This window comes from Penicillium longicatenatum (genome assembly GCF_028827895.1).
Source record: "Penicillium longicatenatum strain IBT 33135 chromosome Unknown contig_7_segment0_segment0, whole genome shotgun sequence".
Classification (NCBI taxonomy): Eukaryota; Fungi; Ascomycota; class Eurotiomycetes; order Eurotiales; family Aspergillaceae; genus Penicillium; species Penicillium longicatenatum.
In genome coordinates this window covers 1,698,783-1,719,663 of record NW_026643124.1, presented here as the reverse complement: position 1 = coordinate 1,719,663, position 20,881 = coordinate 1,698,783, and the positions used below count along the sequence as shown (strand labels likewise).

At 49.4% G+C, this 20,881-nt stretch overlaps 7 protein-coding genes across 7 annotated transcripts; 3 read left to right on the top strand and 4 right to left on the bottom strand.

Moving 5' to 3' along the window:
* Positions 1-896: 896 nt before the first annotated feature.
* On the top strand, positions 897-3,011 carry N7484_010910 (uncharacterized protein; the record flags this gene model as incomplete). The annotated part of the gene is made up of 1 exon (XM_057121297.1): positions 897-3,011. The coding sequence occupies one exon, from the start codon at positions 897-899 to the stop codon at positions 3,009-3,011; it is 2,115 nt and encodes a 704-aa protein (XP_056967051.1).
* A 1,982-nt stretch (positions 3,012-4,993) lies between these two features.
* N7484_010909 (uncharacterized protein) lies at positions 4,994-6,228 on the top strand (the record flags this gene model as incomplete). Its single annotated transcript, XM_057121296.1, has 2 exons — positions 4,994-5,865; positions 5,925-6,228. The coding sequence occupies 2 exons, from the start codon at positions 4,994-4,996 to the stop codon at positions 6,226-6,228; spliced, it is 1,176 nt and encodes a 391-aa protein (XP_056967050.1).
* Positions 6,229-8,237: 2,009 nt separating this feature from the next.
* Positions 8,238-10,273, top strand: N7484_010908 (glycoside hydrolase family 154 protein; the record flags this gene model as incomplete). The annotated part of the gene is made up of 2 exons (XM_057121295.1): positions 8,238-9,069; positions 9,123-10,273. 2 exons carry the CDS (start codon positions 8,238-8,240, stop codon positions 10,271-10,273), a joined length of 1,983 nt encoding a protein of 660 aa, XP_056967049.1.
* A 249-nt stretch (positions 10,274-10,522) lies between these two features.
* Positions 10,523-13,074, bottom strand: N7484_010907 (uncharacterized protein; the record flags this gene model as incomplete). Its single annotated transcript, XM_057121294.1, has 2 exons — positions 10,523-12,234; positions 12,288-13,074. 2 exons carry the CDS (start codon positions 13,072-13,074, stop codon positions 10,523-10,525), a joined length of 2,499 nt encoding a protein of 832 aa, XP_056967048.1.
* A 604-nt stretch (positions 13,075-13,678) lies between these two features.
* N7484_010906 (glycosyl hydrolase family 79 C-terminal domain-containing protein) lies at positions 13,679-15,426 on the bottom strand (the record flags this gene model as incomplete). Its single annotated transcript, XM_057121293.1, has 4 exons — positions 13,679-14,457; positions 14,508-14,560; positions 14,612-15,106; positions 15,164-15,426. 4 exons carry the CDS (start codon positions 15,424-15,426, stop codon positions 13,679-13,681), a joined length of 1,590 nt encoding a protein of 529 aa, XP_056967047.1.
* Positions 15,427-16,428: 1,002 nt separating this feature from the next.
* On the bottom strand, positions 16,429-17,378 carry N7484_010905 (SDR family NAD(P)-dependent oxidoreductase; the record flags this gene model as incomplete). Its single annotated transcript, XM_057121292.1, has 2 exons — positions 16,429-17,264; positions 17,318-17,378. The coding sequence occupies 2 exons, from the start codon at positions 17,376-17,378 to the stop codon at positions 16,429-16,431; spliced, it is 897 nt and encodes a 298-aa protein (XP_056967046.1).
* Positions 17,379-17,588: 210 nt separating this feature from the next.
* N7484_010904 (TIM-barrel enzyme family protein) lies at positions 17,589-18,593 on the bottom strand (the record flags this gene model as incomplete). The annotated part of the gene is made up of 3 exons (XM_057121291.1): positions 17,589-18,197; positions 18,287-18,432; positions 18,506-18,593. 3 exons carry the CDS (start codon positions 18,591-18,593, stop codon positions 17,589-17,591), a joined length of 843 nt encoding a protein of 280 aa, XP_056967045.1.
* Positions 18,594-20,881: the final 2,288 nt, after the last annotated feature.

The following is a 20,881-nucleotide window of genomic DNA, read 5'->3' as shown; positions in this document are numbered from 1 at the left end:
CTACGGAAAAGGGGGTTTGTTTGTTGGTCAAACCGGTTCCTGTTGGGTTTCGCTGTTTACCACTCCTTGCATTATACACGGCTCTTCGACTTTATACTGTACCAACCCAGCCAACCCAGTGGAGACATGCATAATAGCCGAGGACGTACTGTAAACATAGGCAGGTTTTCTTCTGCATCAGGACCCACTCAGGAGGCAGCAGAAAAGCAACAAAATTCAGTAGAGATCAATTCTGTACAGAGTAGAGGGAGGGAAGAGACCATCAATTCCTCAAATTCAAGAAGTAAATCATTGATCAGGTAGGTTTAAGGGGAAATTACCGCTGGGCCATTTCGTCATGGGCAGCCGTTAAGGGGATGGCGTCCTTTTCCTTTTTCCACTAACTTTGGCTCTAGGGGGGTCCTTGTCTCACTCTACCCTGCCTCATCTTTTGTGCTGTGCACTTGTCCCTTCGGTCGTGGTTGTTGTTGTCGTCGTCGCCGTCTGGTTTACTTACTTCTTCAGCTTTCATTCTTTCGCGACGTGTCGCTGAATTTCATTCGCTCTCCTTTTGCCGACGCGTTGACTCCGACTGGACAAGCTCCCATTCTGCTTCGGTATCGCGACTTCAATCTCAAACTTGAGAAATCCTGCCTACAATCATTGATTATCGACTTAAACGTCTTGAGCTTCGCCCGCTTCCACAGCATACCAACTCCACAATCTCCAAACCGATACATTCTTGAGGTGAAGATCTCCCGGCTGCCGGATGCTGGCACATTACTCATAAACGCCCCCCGGCCGAGATGAGATAGTGCTCTGGTAGTCACCGTTCATTCTCTACTATTCGGCCCGACTGACTCTGCCGGCTGGCCTTCCGCATTCTTTTCTTTTGGTCTGGTATCACATTCTTCACAATGACTGCGCCCGAGCCCCCGATGAGCTTGGAGGGACATTGCTCCGCAGTCCACGACAGCACTCTCTACGTGTACTCCCCCGATGGGTTCGCCTCCCTTCCCCTTGGACATAATGCCACTTGGAACCCGTTATCACCGGGCGTGAACGTTACTGGAGCCGCATGTGTTACCGCGGCAATTGATGGTGATAACAACAATCTGGCATTCTACGTAGTCGGCGGGACCGGCAGCTCCAACAACACCGGCCTGCAAAGGTACTCATATCAGGACCAGCAGTGGTCGACCTTGCATGGCTCATCGTACTTGATCGACCTACTTGGACATGGCGTGGGTTATCTCGAAGATGCGGCTTCCATTTTAGTGTATGGTGGAAACCAGAATTCCAACACCGCCTCGCAATCGACCTATGTGCTATCGACATCCTATCCTTATGGCGCTGATGCCAAAACGCCCCAAGGCGTTCCCTCGGCAGCTTCACCGATGCTTTTGAAGTGGAATGAATCAACAATTGCCTTGATTGGCGGCTACACGTCCACCACCGAGGTTTATATCTATGGAAATTCAACTGGCTGGGTAGCCTCTGGAGCGACACTTCCAAGCGACGTCGCGTCAGCAACTGGTCGCTTCGCTATCGTGAGCGATGACGAAGGTAACAAGATCTTGGAGGACTTCGACATGAGCGTTTCGCCGAATACTATCACCAGCTACGAAATGATCAAAGATGGCTTGGCCAAGTCCCCAGCCTCGGTCATAGGATCCTCATCTTCAAAACGGAGTCTAAGCGACTATCCCTCGTACAACAGCACAAATGCCGGAACCACGACACGTTCTGATTACGCAATTGCTCAAAGTAGCAATAATCTGGTTGTCATCTCCAGCGGCAGCGGCAACAACTCAGTGTCTATCTTCAACCAAACGTCTAATAGCTGGGTCAATACAACGGAGCTATTCGGTAGTGGCACACAGAAGGTTCTACACGAACATACCACCACCGCCACTGCATCTAGCACACCCACTGTCACAGCCTCTTCTACCGCCTCCACCACACCGAGCTCATCCCCGACTGCTGCTGCTGCTGCTTCCGGCAGTTCCGGCGAGCAAGTCGGAGTGATTATCGGTGCTACTCTTGGAAGTATTTGTGGTGCTATCGTGATCCTAGTTGCCATCTTGGTGCTACTTCGCCGCAAAAGAGAGCAACAAAACCCAGAAGCTCAAGGAAATGGCGGAGATAGGAAAGATCGCCTCAGTTTCCAAGATCAGGGAATAGAACCCCTGACTGAAAGAGCTTACCCCATGGCAAAGAGCCCAGTCCCCGTTGCAACGATTTCCGATGACTCCCTTGCCATTATGTCGGGCAAGTATGCCGGAGAGAAAGCTTTGAGAGCCCCCAACCAAAGCTATGGATATGGACTAGGCAAGCAAGGTCTATCACCGATCCCGTCTAGTGGACTGGCTCCATCAAGCATGTACTCGGATGACTCAGATCGATCTGCCGCCGTCGCTGCCGCCGTTGAAGCTATCTCCAGCCCTGGAAACAAGCCTGGGGATCGAACTACCGATGAAGGATGGGGCAAGTATTTTGACGACAATCGCGCGACGAGCCTTGCTGGAATGCAGTCCGATCGCTCCACCATGAGCTCTGCCTACACCAAATCCGATTATCGCGGTAGCAGCGCCTGGCCAATGTCCAATCTTGCTCCATTAGATTTCGGATTCCTTGACCAACCAAAGCCGCTCGGTCAAGTCCACAGTGGCAGTCCCACAACAGAGATTGGCGGCCACACTGGCCGCAGCCTAGTCATCCCCGAAAGCCAATCTGCCCGTATATCCAGTGCCGACTCAGTCAGCATTGCCTCGGACGATGACCCACACGATACAAACTGGACTGGCGCAGGCCACAGCAGCTGGCTAGGACGTCCAACCAGCAGCAATTACAGCAACAGTTATTACGGCGCAAGCAACACAAACCTCCCAGCTACAAATTCTCAAGCTTTCGCCCGGAACTCAAATGCCCGCAAATCCAGCGTCATCATACCGGACGATATTGATGAGCTTCCGCCTTCTGGAAATTACAATTCAGATATGAGCTGGCTCAACCTCCATGCCGAACGCTAAGCATTTCTGGAACAATACCCTTGCAGTCTCTTTCCTTCTCATCCAAATTCTCTACCTTCTCTACCTTCTCTACATTGCCGTCCTCTTTGATTTACTCATATTTCGTTCCTTGCATGGCGTCTCCTGGTTGGTGTCTTGTAAAAGTTTCCTCGGTCGCATTCCTTGTTGCATATCCCTTGCATCCCATCCTTGTCTCTGTGTGCGAGCGATTCTTTAGCGGTGCCTCAGACTTTTGTTTTCCTTACTGTTTGTCAGTGTCCATACGTCCATACTTGCGTGTTCCGGTTGACTATTTCGCTCTCGTGCTGATTGAGCCTTGGTTGACTGTCATTCTGTACATATTCGGATTCAATTCATGGTACCTGGGTACCCTCTATTAAACTTCACTTCCATGTCGGCGTCTGCTTGCCCTTGCATTTGCTTCGTTGTAGTCCCAAGACACTGGCTGTATCCTTGCCTAGGTGAGTGCGCATATACAAGAAACTCATTAGAAGCGCGGAAATTTACCCTAGCCACTCAGGTCTCGCGAATTTTACATGCGCGTGTATGTCTCATCATTTCCACACCCAGTATGCCAATACTTTCGGGATTATAACATTGCAAGGCATACAGTGCCCATGTATCAAGGTGAAACCGCCCTCTGGATTACCCATCACCTCTTCAACGCAGTTCAATATTAGGTACTGTCATAGGTGCAGCAACACAAGTAAAGACCAAAGCCACAATGCCTCTCGGCGTAAAAACCTGCCAGCAACGGCTTCACAGCCCTAATCCCTCTTTCAAATCAAAGACATCAACTGTGTTTCCCGCCGCATTTCCAGCAGTGGCAACACCACTAGCATTACAAACCTCTCGGCGGTTCCCCGTGATACTAAAATGTTCTTGCAGAAGATACATGGAAAGAGGGAGGGAAAGCCTGATGTCCAGAAGTCTAGGGTGCGGTAGACGTATGTGCCATCGTTACCGGTGTATTCGGGGTATAGGACGGGTATTTTGCTCACCTTCTTGGCTTAGAAGGCTATTTCTTTCTTCCGCGTTATTCTGCCTGAGTGCCCAACTTGCACTTGAAAATTGCTCTGCTTGCTATAACCCCTATTTTGGCCACGACCGTTTCTGAGTAAAGAGCCTCCATCAACTGCGCTGATGGGGCGTGGGCTATACTATTAACTCCATCCGTGCAGTATGTTCCGGCTTTGATTGGTTCGGATTCGAGACTCTGGACCGGATATCCACAACGTCATCAGCCTCGAAGCTTTTGTTTCATTTCAGACCTACAGCTAAAGAAGCTTCGCTTGGAGAATGGTTGAATCTGGCGGCAGGTTGGCGCCAATAGCGGTTTCCTCGCTCTATTTCCAGCAATAGAACCACGAACCTCTAAAACTACGTACAAAAAACTTGCTTTCTGTGCGGAGGAAGTGCCGGCATATTCGTTCACATAAGTGCTGTGTATTCTCTTCGCATCGAACCTCATTGTTGCTGCCAGATTCGTAAGGCAGAATGCCCCTGGGTCTGTCCTGTTCCAGAAACCTTGAAACCTCCTACAAGTCGGAACCCCTATCCTAAGATGACCATATACTCATATGGCAGGATTTCTGAGTCCACCCCAGCCGTGAAACTTTGTCGACGCTAAACCGTTACTACTCCGCGGGCCAAGTACCGGAGACCCTCCGGCAGTCTTTGTTTTGGCGCAGATGATGCGGGCTACCCGACCCAGGACCCATTTTTTTTTGTCAATGTGAAACGCTCTTCACCATGCAATGGACACAGCCTGTCAATCCATTCCCGTGCCTAGTCTTTAGCTCTAAGCAGATCTCTGCCGTTGGGGTACGTACTCGGGCCAATCGCAGGTTGTGAAGCAGCAGCCCCTAGGAGGCCAGATACGACTATGTAAACGCAATGGTTTCTGTCAAAGTGAAATAAACCTAATCGTCAAGTTTCGCACTTGAATTGCCATTCACAGTCACTCATTCGCCTTGCACGCTATGCTTCCAATTATTTTTCTTCTCGCTCTGTCGGCCGCTGGAACCGCCTTCGTCCACCCAGGGGCGCTCCACACAGCACGGGATTTTGAACGCATCAACACTCACATCACAAACGGCGATGAACCGTGGAACATCACGTGGAATCTCTTGACCTCCAGCGATTTTGCCCAATCAACTTACCAGCCTAACCCCAAGGTAATCGTATACCGAGGCTACGATGGCGTCAACACAGAAAACTACCCGTCTCTGTATAAAGACACGGCAGCCGCATACCAGCTCGCCATCCGCTGGAAGGTCACAAACAACACGAGCTATGCAGACGCGGCGATCAATATTTTGAGCTCATGGGCTGTGACTCTGACGGCAATCAATGGTACCAGCGACAAATTCCTGGCGTCCGGTCTGTATGGATACCAGATGGCTAATGCGGCCGAGCTGATGTCGGACTACGCTGGTTGGGACACTAGTAACAAGACTGCCACTGCGACTATGTTGACTGATGTTTTTGCTTCGATGAACATGCTATTCATGGAAGAGCATAATGGTAATGATTATTATCATTACTATGCCAACTGGGACCTGTGTAATCTCGCTTCTCTACTTGCCATTGGTATCTTCACCGATAACCAGACAATGTACGACTACGCGTTGAACTATGTCCGTAATGGGCCTTCAAATGGTGCTCTTCCTGTTTTTGGGATTGCGAACTATACGGAACCCTGCTCGGAGAAAACATTGACTCAAGGTCAGGAAGCGGGTCGTGATCAGGGCCATTCTACCCTGGACATTGTCCTTCTTGGAGTCATTGCCCAACAGGCATACAATCAGGGCGATGATCTGTTCGCTACTTATGGGAACGAGATCCTCAACGCGTAAGTATCAGAAATTGATAATGTTACTGACTGCCACCATAGCTGACCTTTTCCTCCAGAGCTGAATATGTCGGAAAATACAACGTCGGCTACGACGTTCCCTACACTCTGTACGAAAGCTATCAAGGCAATCAGACTGTCATTTCGAATGGCTCACGTGGAGATGTCCGTCCTGGGTTCGAGTTGCTCTCTGCCCACTACGGCCAGTTGAAGGGTCTTGACTCGTCATGGACCGATGCTTACCGTGACATGGTCAATGCGAACAGCACCGATGGTGTTGAGGGGGGTGGTGGAAACTATGGTACGACATCTGGTGGGTTTGATGGGCTTGGATTCGGTACCTTGCTTTACAGGCTTTATTAGAGCTTTCGTGTCAGGGGGAGGCTTTCCCTTTGCAGATCTTTTCGAGCTTGTATAGATCATCACTCAAATATCAAAAGTGTTGTTGCCCTGCCATACAACCTGTCATTTCAAAGTTGACTTTCGCTTCTGCTGAATCTGTATTCTGAACCATTGGAGTGCCCATTGTTTGCGACCAAAAATGCCCTTGTGCGTTGGTAAAAGGAGTATGTTAACAATCATGCCGGCTGGGCCGTGCGGTGAGCCCGGAGGACCCGGGAGCTTTATGGACATTCAATCCAGGCTGATTTCGCTCTCATGGAAATGTCTATCATTTCGCGATACTTCTTCCACCCTTTGTTTCACCTGGCAAGTTCTTCATCCTTTCCACATCCCTTCAATCCACCAGGGACAGTAAAAGGGTCCGTGCACCAATAAGAAGTCTCCGTGGCGCAATTGGCTAGCGCGTCTGACTGTTAATCAGGAGGTTGGAAGTTCGAGCCTTCCCGGGGACGCTTCTTTTTGTCTTTTTGGTTGGCAAGGTAGTGTGTAGAGTGGGGACTATCATCCTGGAAGATCTAAGATTCAAGTTCGAATCCTGTTGTCGGCTCGAAGATCTACCAAAGTTCTAACAAAATGAAGGCCTGAGGAATCTTGGGTAAACCCGACTGGAAGATCTGAGCCATACAAATGTCTCTTTTCTACTAATCGAAAGATGCCCTATCACGGAGTCCTAGAATTTACGACCGTGAAATTTATCCTGGCTCTCGGGGCTACAAGGGGCTAGATGTTTCAACTTATGCCGAATGGGGCGTGGAATAAGTCAAATACGACAGCTACGGAGGATTCGAAGTGAATACCGAAAGCCAAAGTGTTCATTTTGGAGCAGTGAGATATGCACTTAGAGGTACTGCTCGAAGTATCTTCTATTTCTTCTGCCAATGGAGCCATCAATTTACCTAGTACAGGGTAGACGATAAGTATCCGCTTAGTCTGCTTTTTCTTGTGCTCCATAAGCCCTAACTCAATACCACAGATCAGCTAGTCGTACCGGATGTCGGAAAATATCACCGAAGTTTTCAGTGACACTAGAAAAGACTGCTGTGAGTTTGTTTCCTCAACGCAACCTGAGCGGCCATTGACGAGCTGAACAGTGTCAAACGGCATGCTGCATGAATGACGGTTACGCCGGCTGTAGCGTGTTGATAATAATTGGAAGGAATGAGAGAGATCAGTCCAATTCAGAAGCCCAGAGCATTGGCTGATCTGGATATGCTGGAGATCGGGCATAGTGATATGACCTTACACAAACAACAAACTCGTATGACATTCTGGGCCGCTTTGAAATCGCCCCTTGGTCATTGGTGCCAATCTGCGAAATATTTCCAATAAACACCTAGACGTCTTGAAAAATCAATATTATCGCCACCGGAGATTATTGCCATCTCACAAGACCCCCTTGGTAAAGCAGTGCAATATCTTGTGGATTTGAGCATGGACAAGAGTATTCAGGTTTGGACTGGCCCGTTGACCAGGAACAAGGTAATGATATTAGTACTTGATGACTGGCGAACACGACCACAGTCAATCTTTCGCTGAGTAAATTCCAGGACTGACGTCAGGTCGATTCTACTTTTGTCGAGAAATATGGGTTGCAAAAAGCCTTGGCCGGGTAAAAGGAACATCATATTGCAAGTGGACACACACCAAACAAGAGCCCTCGCTCTCAGTTAAACTTCAAAGAGGGGCAAGAAGGAAGATGGCGAGTGTCTGCCACTTAATGAGGTAGTCACCTCATCAAAAATCAACTGTAATAGGTGGGATATCTAGAACAGCAGACCTAACATCGGCGACTAAGCCGATACCCCCACACTACACGGGTTCCCCACGTTCCGGCAAAATGAACGGCTAAACTCCGGACTCAACCCCATGGCATAAAATGTATATAGAACCCCGCAATCCATATGAAATAAATAGCGAATATAACTTTGGACACAAAGATCAAGAAGTTCTGTGAAGAATAGTACACGACAATGTCCATCCACGCCAACGGCAGCACACCCACTCAACCCTTCAGCACAAACCCCTTCAAAACAAGACAAGACTTCCAATCCGCCTGCACAGCCATCCTAAACCCCCTCCTCCCCCTCTTCACGCCCCAACAAACCCGCGTGAAAGTCGGCTCAACAGCCACCCGCTTCGACGAAGGTGGCGCCCAATTCGAAGGCTTCGCTCGTCCACTATGGGGACTCGCATCTCTCCTTGCAGGAAACTATGACTACGCCGATGCCACACGCTGGCGAACAGGTATAATCAATGGATGTAACCCCGCCAGTCCAGAGTACTGGGGTGATCTGGAGAATTCCGATCAGCGGATGGTCGAGATGTGTCCGCTTGGATTTGCATTGGCTGTTGCGCCGCATGTCTTCTGGGACCCGCTTACTGAGAAAGAGAGAGGTGATGTGGGGAATTGGCTGAGAAGTATTAATGATTTGGAGATGCCGAATACGAATTGGTTGGTTTTCCCGAAAATGCGCGAGGAAGTGTTTACTGACTTGGTGCCTAGGCTCTGGTTCCGGGTTTTCGCAAATCTGGGGCTGAAGAAGAATAACGCTGATTATTCTCATTCGCGGATTGAGGCAGATATGGATCATTTGGATACGTTCCATATTGGTGATGGCTGGAGTAATGATGGACCGAAGAGTCATCATCAGATGGATTACTACTCTGGTTCATTTGCTATTCAATTCCTGCAGCTTCTGTATGCAAAACTTGCTGGCGATTTTGATCCCGAGCGCGCAGAGAGATACAGACAGCGATCGAAGCAGTATGCCTTGGATTTTGTGCACTATTTCGCTCCAGATGGTCAGTGGGACTTTCTATCCATCTAGCATATTATACTGACAATAAGCCTAAAGGTAGCGCAATCCCCTTCGGCCGCTCAATGACCTACCGTTTCGCAATGGCCGGCTTCTGGGGCGCACTAGCCTACGCCGATGTCGACCTTCCACCCCAATTAACTTGGGGCATCGTAAAAGGTCTTCTGCTCCGCCATTTTCGGTGGTGGGCCACGCACAAAGACATCTTCAACAACGACGGAACCCTAAATTTAGGCTTCTGCTATTCAAACCCCTACCTGACTGAGAACTATAATTCCTCCGGCTCACCGTATTGGTGCTGTCTCTCTTTCCTTGCGCTCGCACTCCCAGAATCTCATCCTTTCTGGTCCTCGCCAGAAGAGGGATACCCGAGCTCGGTGCTGCCAGAGGTGAAGGCACTCACTTACCCGAAACATATCCTCGTCCGGCGCGGTGGGCACTCGTTCCTTCTATCGTCTGGGCAGGCGTGTCACTATGCTATGCGGGGCACGCAGGCTAAATATGGCAAATTCGCCTACAGTGCTTCGTTTGGATACTCAGTTCCGACGGGCGCGTATGAGTTGGAACAGTATGCGCCTGATAGTATGCTTGCGTTGTGTGATGATGATGGTGAGATTTGGAAGACGAGACGGGTGGCAATTGATGCGAGACTTGAGTTTCCAGAGGGGTCAGATGGAACTCCTATCCTTGTTTCTGGGTGGAAGCCTTGGAGCGATGTGGATATTGAGACTATTCTCATTCCGCCTTCTGCTGAAGCGCCGAATTGGCATATTCGGGCTCATCGTGTTAGGACTGAACGGGCATTGAAGACTTCTGAAGGGGCCTTTGCGATTTATGGGTGTCAAAGTGATAGTGGGAGAATGTTGGGAGCTTTAGAGGGTGGCGATGAGGGGACTGAACTGGATGGCGGTAGTGCGTTGGTGGTTTCTTCTGTTGGTGCTGTAGGTATAACCGAACTTTTTAACTCGAGTTCTGGACGCGCTGGACGAGTTGTGCTTGCGGATCCTAACTCGAATTTGATTCATGGTCGCACGTTGCTGCCGTCATTGGCTGCCGAGTTGGCTGCTGGCCAGGAGAGTTGGTTTGTGACTGCTGTCTATGCGTTGCCTACCAGGTCTCAAGATTGGAAGCCGATGTGGGAACAGAAGCCGAGTATTCCGGACTGGTTGACCAAGAGATTGGAAAATTAGCAGGCTCGACACTCTGTGAAATGGCTCAAGGATTTGATTTCGTTGAATTATAGATATGGCATTTGAAGCTCCCAAGGATCTGTGCATAGTACATTCATATATAGAATCATCATCATTAAGTGCTGGCTAGATGCCGGCAAATTAAAACATTTGAACGCCAACAGTATAGAAAAGGGTATACTCAATCAAAATCGAAGGCTGAAGAATAAGAAAAGATCTCATATCAACAGTCCGTGGATATCATCAAATCTAATAAAATTTGGACAACCACGAACCTCGGTTCGAAATCCTCCTAAACTCATTAACAGCCGGGCTCACAGACTTGAGCCCCGAATCATCTGTCCCCATCGGCTCAAGCCTCGAATATCCCGTCGAGTTTGCCTCAGGTGTAGCTCCGTCCACTTTTGCACGAATATAGTAGTGCTCGTCGTGCTCCTGCATCCCAATGAACCAGCGCTCCTTCATCTGCGGTCCAGCAGGACCACAGCCACAAGCACCTCGGAGAAGAGAACTTTGCGGACTATTCATAGCCAGCGCAAAGAGGTTCTGCGGCTCCGTGAAATCAGTGATCTGGTGTCCGTGGGCCTCGATGATCATGAACACCAAGCACACGGCACTGGTGAGGAACGCAAAAATCAAGATGACCAAGAACACACCCTGCCATTCTTCTGTGCCGCCCGAGGCATATCCAACCGCTTGTACGGTGGCGTTGAAGTGCTGGTACAAGGGCGTTGGAAGAATCTCATTAACAGTATCCGTGTAATTCCATCCCTGTACAAAGGGAGAAGTTTGCGTACTGAGAATCAGTGTGCTACCTGCCATGACAGCAAGTGCTTCGCCGATAGATGGGAGTTCGGGATCAAGACTGTATGTGTCTGTTGCATTATCGTGTTTCGGCATCATCTGCATAATAAGGCGCTCATTACTGGCTTGGGCGGTTGTAATGCCTGATCCGAGACTCAGGGCATTGGCCCATTCGCTGGCAACATTTTTCCAGTCCGCGGACCAGAAGCCCTCTTCGAAGACAGTGTCTGAGCGATCATATTGCAGGGGGTTAGAATCATCCTCACAGTGTGTATAAAGGAAGGCTCCGCTTGATTCTGCGTCGTAACGAGTCGAGCAGACTGCTGTCAATGTGGCTTTGATGGCACACATCACATATTCTGGAGAGGACGCGGACGGCTTTCCGAGAAGGTAAATTGCATTTGAAGGCCAGAGACCTGTTGTGTTGAGAATAGTATTATATTCTTCAGGGTATGTGCCAAACACTGGTGGTCTTTGGCCGTATGCCTCGCCGAAGCCGAAAATGGAGTCGACGACTGTGCTGTTGAGCCACGATGGGGTCCGTGGGATATCGGGTGACCCATTGACACTCCAGGTCGTCGCATTGAAGTGGGCATTTGGCCACGATGAGTAGACTAATGGTGAGAGCTCTGATTCATTCATGCCAACACAGAGGACATTGACTACGGGTGAGGGAACCGAGGCTTCGATTTTGTATTTGCCTTCACCTGATACGTCTTGTGGCTGACGGATATTGTTTATTGCATCCATGGCTGCTGCAGGGATACCGCCATGCGGAAATGCCATTGTGATATTGTTCACCATGCGTTTGTGCTTTTCCGATAGCTCAGTTATATTCTGCTTTTCGACCCAGCTACCAGTGACAGTTGTGTTGTCCCAGATGGAACCAGTAGGCGCCGGTCTTTTAGCCAGCTTGTCTGACGTTTCGTTACCGCTGGTCACCAGCTCGCTCCAAGTACTAATCCATTGTTGATAGTTGTGGTAGGCTGATCCTACGTGCTGGATCTGAAGACAAGTATTGTTTCTCGCCCAGTCCATTTCCACCGGAATTGGTGTCTGGCAGTTCTCTGCAAGATAAATGTCGTTACCAAAGCTAGCAGCAACTTTCCCCCACAAGATAGTCCTTTCAACCGGACCAAGATTCAATTTTGGCGACACTGAGGTGATTATTAGCCCTCCGCTTGCAACGACTTCTTTTGTCAATACTTACCCAAGGCCTCCGCGGCTGTAGTATAAAGCATAGCTACAAATGTCGCGATCAATGCGATAAGCCCCAGGAACGTTAACGCCGAGTATCGAAGTGTTTCCCAATGCACCAGCATAGAACCCGGCTGCATAATCCACGCGCGCATACTCATATCCGCAATACTGATTCCGCGCGATTTCGTCGTCATAGCTCGTCGACTGAGCACTTGGCCCAGAAACGCGACACAGATAGTAACATAGGCCAATTCAATCGTCTTGGCAAAGAAAGCGCAAAGCAAATTCGCCGTGGACGCAGCGAGCGGTGCACCACTGCCGACATTCTTCCATCGCGGTTTCCAAAATGCGACAGCGAGGTATAGACCCGAAAAAACGGTCGCATAGAGCGCTAACAAAAAGATAGACACCGGGACCCATCCAAACCTCCGTTGAAGAACTGTCGCTCGGCTGGGACAATCGTGCTGCGGGGTCGAAATGGCTGGTGTCTCCTGTGGCGTTTTCAAGCCCGGAGTGCTCGGTTCACTGTGTTGACTCTCATGGTCGCTTGCATGGAACGACTCTCGATTCTCTCGTAGGGGAAGTGTATCTCCTGACTCATTGGAGATGCCCAGCCCTACCTCACGGAAGACTTCTTCGGCAAAGCTCTCGCGCGACTCGTAATGGCCTAGCGCATAGGCATAATCAGGCTCGGGAGATCCGCGGCCTAATGGATTCCATGAGTGGAACGGTCGCGCTGTTACTAGATCCTCTTCTGGAGGCAGTAGGGAGCGCTGGGACTCGCGCGACTCGGCCATTGTGAGCACGCTGAAGTGAGAGTCGAGCTGGAGCTGAGCTGCATCTTTTAGTACGGCGACCGAATTTAAAAATAGCTTGGTTATCGGGCCTTTCCCTGTGCTTATTGCAGCAGAGCCTTGTTCGGCGTTCTTGGCATTCAGGATGATCTCTCTCTTTTTTTTCTGGGTCCAGATGAAACAAAGTTAGACCGTGATGGCGGAAACGTTTGAAAAGAAAGAGTTTCAGGATGCCGCCTTGGCATCAACATTATGGATTCCCATATGTGTTATCCAAATTCATTGACCAGATGTAATGAAGCGAAATTCGATCTCGGGTCCGTGTTCTCAGGGGCCCAGAACTGGGAACACGAGTGGGGGCAGGAACAGGGATTCGGTCCCCTCGGCTCTCGATTAGCCTATGACGGTCCACCTCGTTTTAATGTGCTATGAAATATTCCTTTGTTTAATGGCGCCCTAGAGGTCTGCATATTGTGGCGCTCGAAACCTACCATTTAATTAAACCGGGAAAGGATGTGGGACAGGACCTTCGTTATGGCCGATATTCGGGCACTCGCATTAATCCAAGACAAATATACTACAATCACGAGACAATAGGAAGAACAACTCAATCAAGAGACAACAAAACAGCAGAAGAATCAGGAACATCGATCTGCAGCATATTGCTGTGGATCCCAGCCCTCTCCTCCTTCCAATCAAGAGTAACCGGTCTTCCCTGCTTAAAGTCATAATCGTAAGAGACACCCCCGAAGGTGATATTGGTCAGAGCGTCGCTCCCTGGGGCTATCAGTCGTTCCACTGTAGCCCTTTTATAGTGCCCAGGAACCTTGAATTCGTATTTACGGCTTGGACGACCAGTAGTTGTAGACTGGTTGAACGCATTCAGATTCACAACAACAAGCTTTGACAGCTTGTCGTCATTGTAGATCCCGTACGCGGACTCGGTATCTTCTTCCAGCGGGATGTTGACGATTCGAATATTCTCTGAGTGTCCCAGGCTGGCGGCCACCATGATATGACCATAGTACGGGGGCCGAGTCGTAGGCGGTTGGCCTTCGCTAGCAATGGGTTGCCATGAGGCGTACCGGTAGTCCAGGCCTTGATGAAAATTGAGGCGCTTGATGTTCTGCGTGCCACGGGTTATTAATTGTCTGATTATCGTCGTTTGATACGGGTAGGGGGTCCCTACATTTGTAGCAGCCCAGAGGGAAAAGTCAACGACCCACAAGGCGTCGCCGAATACATTGCTCTCGCCATTACGTCCCTGATTCGCAATCGAGTTCGTCTCGCCCAGGATGTAAGGATGGCCAAGGTAAGCGAGGTTATTCATGCGCTGGATTTGCAATGCCAAATTATCGACAATGTTGGTGTGGTTCATGAGGGTTTCTTCTCGAGTCAGTATGGCGTTGGAAAAATTCTGGAACGGAAATACTGACTTTGAAGATCGTAGGACACCGGAGCCAGTGGTGGGGCAAAGACTCCCATGTAGCTTAAAACAAAGGTCAATACTATTAAGAAGGCATGGGAATAGGGATCTCACTTATGGAACGATATCTCCTTCGTGAGATCATGCGGGTCATAGTCAAGGTTGTAGAGCTCCTCCGCTGTCCAGGTAGTCATCCCATCCACAAAAACAAAGCTAGGCGCCATAAATCCAGGGAAAGGACCTGGACAGGCCTTTTGGACCGCGGCTTTGACAAAAGCAGACTTTTTGTTCCATTCATTCACATAGTCCAGGAGTGAGTAGTTAGCAAGGCGGTATTCGTCTCCAGAAAAGTTCCACTCATTACCCAGTTCATAAATGTCCAATTGAGGCCCAATTGAAGTACATGCTTCTACGGCAGCCAGTTGGAGCTGGTGAAGCGAGGCATTCTGATTCATGTTCAACCCATGGGAGAACTTCACGTTACCCAAAGTATGATATGACTCGAAAAAGGCAGGGCCGTATTTGATTTCGCTTGGTTGGTCATCCGTTGGGTTGGCATATGTGAGCTTAATTCCCTCTTCTTGATCAGGGTAGTAGTTAGATTTATCTCTGTAGTAGAGTTTCCGGTGTCAGATGTATCCAAATGTGAGTGCCCTGAAGACTTACTGAGAAGTTCCTCCAACTCTGACTCTTGGGTACACTCCAGTGATCTGTTGAAAGTTTTCCAACAAGTGCTCTGAGAACTTATTTGGGTGTGAACGATTACCAGCGTAGTGGGGGAAGAATGAAAATTCAATAGAGAATGATGAGAGATCCCTTTCAACTGGTTGGCTATGCTTTCCCGGAGTTGGGATGGCTATGGGATTGTTGTGGCCATGGCTGTGGGTGACGAACAGGGCAAGGCCCAATGCACAGAAAGAAGACAGCATTTCGAAAGCAGGTGATCAGAATCAACTCGTGTAGCCCCCCGTGGGGATGTTCCATGGATTCGCCTTGCAATTTATTATTTTCTTGCGGCTATCTAGGGCGATCGGCTTTTGAATCGAGATTGCAGGGCCCTTTTCTCCTCAACTATGATGGCTTGGCAGCTCCACATTAGCAGTTTTGTGGACATCAACGTTATACACTGGCGGTCAGTCTGATTTGGGACTGAATCTACGTTACGGAAGCCAATGTATTAGAAATGCTTGGCATCTGGTGGCATTTGACTTTCAGTGTTCGATTTGCATCTTGGGAAATTGGCCGTCCAAACTAGGCGTATACCCCTCCATAAGAATCTTCCAAAGAGCACTGAATGAACGAGCCGGGTAATCCATTCAGATCCAGTGCCTACGTAGGCACATCTCAATAACCGAGTATCAGATGCCGCCTACCAATGAGAAATCTTCGACTAGATTTTCTAGCTTGAAGACCCTCAGCTAACCTCCGCTTTACCCCGGATTTCCCGAGGCCCCCGCAAACCCCCCTTGTTGCCCAAGAGATAAGATACATGCCTTCGTTATTAGTAGGGAAAAAGGGCTCTATCAATCGCGCTTTATATTCCGCAAGCTCATTTTCTATAAGTTTATTGCTTATTGTGAGAGCGACTTTGGGACCCCTGGGGGACGGAATGGCAATCATCGGCATAAGCTGTGTAGAGTCTAATTCGCCTAGCGGAACGCTGATGGCATTGAATTGCCGACTTTCCACCTCCACTTACCGAAGACTTTTAGCTTGGCCTCACTCACTTCACATGATCAATGAATATCTAGGAACCTTGAATTGTGTTGATTAAGTCTTGATTATGCACCCCACAGTTTTGTTTGTGGAGTCCAGCCGAATTCAGAGATATCCCGGATTACCAGTAAAATGATTGGTGATGAAAGCTTTTTTCCTAGTTTTCGTTCCTAGTTTTCGTTCGGCTATGGTTTCCATTGAACGTCATTGCTTTTTTACACGGTCATTCTCATTCCACCATTGGCACAAACCACACTTCCAGTAGTCCAAAGGCCATCTGGTGTGCAGAGCATTCCTACAACGCCCGCAATCTCACTCGTGAACGCCGGTCTCCGCCCACCCATCTTCTCTTTAATCAACCGTGCCTGCTCCTCCGTGATCCGGCTCATAGTGTCCGGGTCGTTCACATCCAACTTGCTTCCAGGGGTGTTATCTTGGAAACCTTGGATATCGTTCCAGAAGCCTTCGCCCGCCTTAAAGTACATGTCGCCAATCACGGGACCGGGGTTTACTGCATTTACAGTGGCCCGATCAGCCAGCTCACGCGCCCAGGTGCGCGTCATGGCCTCGAGTGCTGCTTTGGTGCCACCGTAGATCGATTGGCCGACGAAGCCCATTGAGGAAGAGACGCTAGAAATGTTGACGATCCGGCCACTGCGGTCTGTGGGGAGATAAGGAGTGATTGCTTGGGTGAGGAGGAGAGGGGCGAGCACGTTGATGGTGTAATGCCAGTTGAAAAGCTCAGGGTCAATGGGGCCCTTGGTGGCGTCGTTCAAGTTCCGATCGGCTGAGACGCCGGCATTATTCACGAGAATATCAATCTGCAGCTTCCCAGAAGATCCGAATTTCTCCTGTGCGGCCGCAATGATGACCTTGACGGCCTCCTCGGGCTTGCTCAGGTCGGCCTGAACACTTTCGCATCGAATTCCGTGGGCTGCGGCCAGCGAGGCGCACAGCTCGTTTGTGGCAGCCCGCGACGATTCGGATGTGAAGTTCAATAGAAGCGAGGCACCTTTTGCGGCGAGGTTGCGAGCAATAGCTTCGCCAATTCCTGGAGCTTTGATTAGCGCATTGGAGCTAATCGTTCGTAGGGCCTAGGCTTACCGCGGGATCCGCCAGTGACGAGACCAAGTTTGCCCTCAAGCACGCGATTTGTGTTTGCCATTTTGACTGATTGATGTCATATACTATTCAGAAAGAAGCTGAGAAAAAAATTGAATTGAAGATGGCCAGATTGTGTTATTTTGTACCCCGCCTATTTAACCGACGATAGCATTGAGTCCCCGCAGCTCCACTCGCGCGGGGACAAATTGCCCGTTTGGACACGTTAATGGGAATCCCGGCTAATTTCCTCTACCCCATATTCCTTCTCCATTCACTCCAACCGCACCCTTAATCGCTTAAATTCCATCGCGTTCTCCTTGATCGCAATCTCAACCGGCAACCGCTCCATACTGCTCGCCCCGAAGAACCCATGCACCCCCACCGTCCTCGAAAGCACATACTCCGCGTCCGACGGTCGCGCAATTGGCCCTCCGTGGCAGAGCACTAGGATATCCGAGTTGACTCCCACAGCTGCATCTCGAATACCCTGTACAAACCCCACACAATCCTCCAGCGATCGGCCGCTCAGCGCTCCGATCGAGCCAGAGGTTGTGAGACCCGCATGTGCGACTACGACATCCGCACCGGCCTTGGCCATCTTGATCGCGTCGTTTTCATCGAAGACGTAAGGGGTGGTCACGAGCCCTTGCTTGTGAGCCTCTGCGATCATTTCCACTTCACGGTCGAATCCCATTCCCGTCTCTTCGAGGTTCTGCCGGAATTGACCGTCGATCAGCCCGACCGTGGGGAAGTTCTGTACACCAACGAAGCCGATACGCTTGAGTTCAGCGAGGAATGAGGGCATCTCGCGGAATGGATCGGTGCCACAGACTCCAGCTAGGACAGGGGTGTTTTCCACGACAGGAAGAACTTCTGAAGCCTGGTTTGGTACGGTTAGTCATGGAACGATGCTTCGGTGTGCATGGGACGGTCGTAGTCTGGCAGTAGGAAGGGGCGACGTAGACACACCATGTCCACGACAACTTTATTGGCATCCGAGTAGGGCATCAATCCTGCCAGAGAACCGCGACCAGCCATGCGGAATCGACCTGAGTTGTAGACCAGGATTAGATCAGCGCCGCCTTCCTCGACTGACTTGGCGGACAAGCCAATTCCTAGATAAAGGCGTAGTCAGTAAAGCTTTTATCAAATAAGTCATTATGAGCGTGGCGAGATGGGCTTTATTACCAGCACCAGCTCCGACGATGATGGAGCCATCGGCAACTGTCTTACGAAGTCGCGCCAGGACTTCTTCGCGGTTTTTTGGACGAGGCATATTAATACCAATGTATGAACCGTTGTATTTCTCGAATTTTACGATTTTTCACAAGCAAAGTACAAGGAGATGGTGAAGAGGAAGTGAAAATGAAAATGCATTCGATGTCTCATGTATCATTACAGCTGCTTGCTTTCTACCCCTCACTGCCCCACGAATTACCTCATTGTGCTTGACATTTAGGTGCTTCCATCCCAACATACCTTCCAGTAAGGTCAATTGCTGGTCAATTTGATGTAGAGAAATCATGATTGTGTCGGCAAACATTTCCGATTTACCACTAAAGTGGTCTACCCTGCATAGCGATTGACATCCAACATATATATTCATATGTAGTTGGGCCCATCATCAGAGTTGACTCGACAGCTTTAGTAGGCTACATATGTGACTTGAACACCAACATTTACAATTTGAGAAAGATATCCCTTGGAAGGTCACTGCAGGGTTTAAGTTCAATGTTGGACGTAGGGTAGCTACATGTTATCACCAGGTTGCCAGTTAGTGCCCAGGTGGGTACTTGGACTGAAAGGCTGGACATCAATTCGAAAATTAACAAGGACTAAGCTAGTGTCGAGAAATCAATCGACTTTGGAACCATAGTTGGACCTTAGGGGGCGTTGATGTCTGCTTCCAAGACCGGCAGTAAATTAGCAGGTGGTCGATTAGCATACAGTAAAGTGTAGGTTAGAGTAACGGTGTACAACCTTGGAAGGTTGGTCTTTAATAGTACAAGCCCCATGTCTCTACAAACATTCATGGATCTGAACCTTTCTGTTTTCAATCAAGAACATATTCAAGTACTACCTATTTGTAAAATTCTTTTTCTGAGCTACCTTTGGCTGCCTGTTCGAGGACTTGTTTGTTGAACCGAGCTTTCTCATCCCGCTACCTGGGAATGCCTAACACATAGACTGTATCCGGGGAAGACGGAAAGGGAGGCTCTGAGGAGGCATTATGCTGTTGTGTCAGGACATCTTACGCACATGCATACCACGGGACCTTCGCCAGGTTTGTGGCAGCATAATCCCCCGATGATCTTAATCCAGATTTCGGGACCCTTGCTGTTGGCCTCACACCTCACAAACTACAACTCCCAGTCCCCTGGATACAAAAGAAAGCCTTCGGGTCTTCTTCCGGCCCCAAAGGTCTGCAACATGCATCCCAGTATATCGAAATAGACCTGTGGTGAATCTTGATGAACCATCAAGAAATCCCACATGATGCTGTGTGCTACCATCAAGTCACGAGAGTTTGCTTTGTCGTACTAAGGGTTCGAAAGTGTCATTGGAGGAAAGGATAAGTCGCACGATATACAGTGCTGTGTAGAAATTGTTGTTTCAATGGTGAGCGAAGGGTTGCCTGTGAGAATGCCATGCAGGAATAATCAACTCGCCGAGCCTGCGGCAAGGGTGCTCGATGTTTTGTGTCAGGATTGAGGCTTGACCAGGACCAACGAGTATCATTCTGCAGAAGAGACGAGTTAGACCTATCTGTGGATAATTCTTCATCCCTGACCTAGTTAGCTTTGCCGTACTTTTCATCAAGATCGAGACTGAGCATACTGGAAGCACGTCACCCACTGAAACGAATTGCTATCATTGACAGGATCAATCTCATAAATGACTGATCTTAGCTAATGTTCCTCATGCAGCTTATCATTAGACCCAAATGTGGATTCCATAATATCCCTGTGGCGAACGTTGAACGACATGTCAAGCACAGAACCTCTTCTCGACAGTAAGCGTTGTATTGCCTGAATAATCTCCGAGACCACAGACTCACCAGCCCACCGACTACGCGAACAGCAATGCTTCCAGTAAACGAACCCTCCCACATACCGCCCAGCGTAAGACTTGAGGTTCAGAAACAGCTGTTACCCAGAGATTCCCAATCAAACCCTCTTCCACGTAACAAGTTCGTAGCCGCGATATCGCCTATCCACCAAATATGCAGGGGCCAACCTATCAAGTGCCCAAAGAGGTAGATTAATCTCCCACAGACCAAGCAAAGGGCATGTCGCTAAAATCGCGTGGAGTTTGCCTACATCCATCCACCAGCATGACGTTTCCGCTTACGCAGCCCGGACAGATTTGCGTGTGTTAGCTCGTCTACCCTGCATCGGATGGTCTTACAGTACAGATCCCGATACACTCGTGGCACGCTGGTATTTACTGTACACATCAATTAGAGAGAATAACAAAGATATCTGGTCCAATGATATTCAATTGACGCCCTGCCGTGGGACTCCATGCTTCGTACCGGACCTGAGTCCCGGTCGTGCGTGTCTC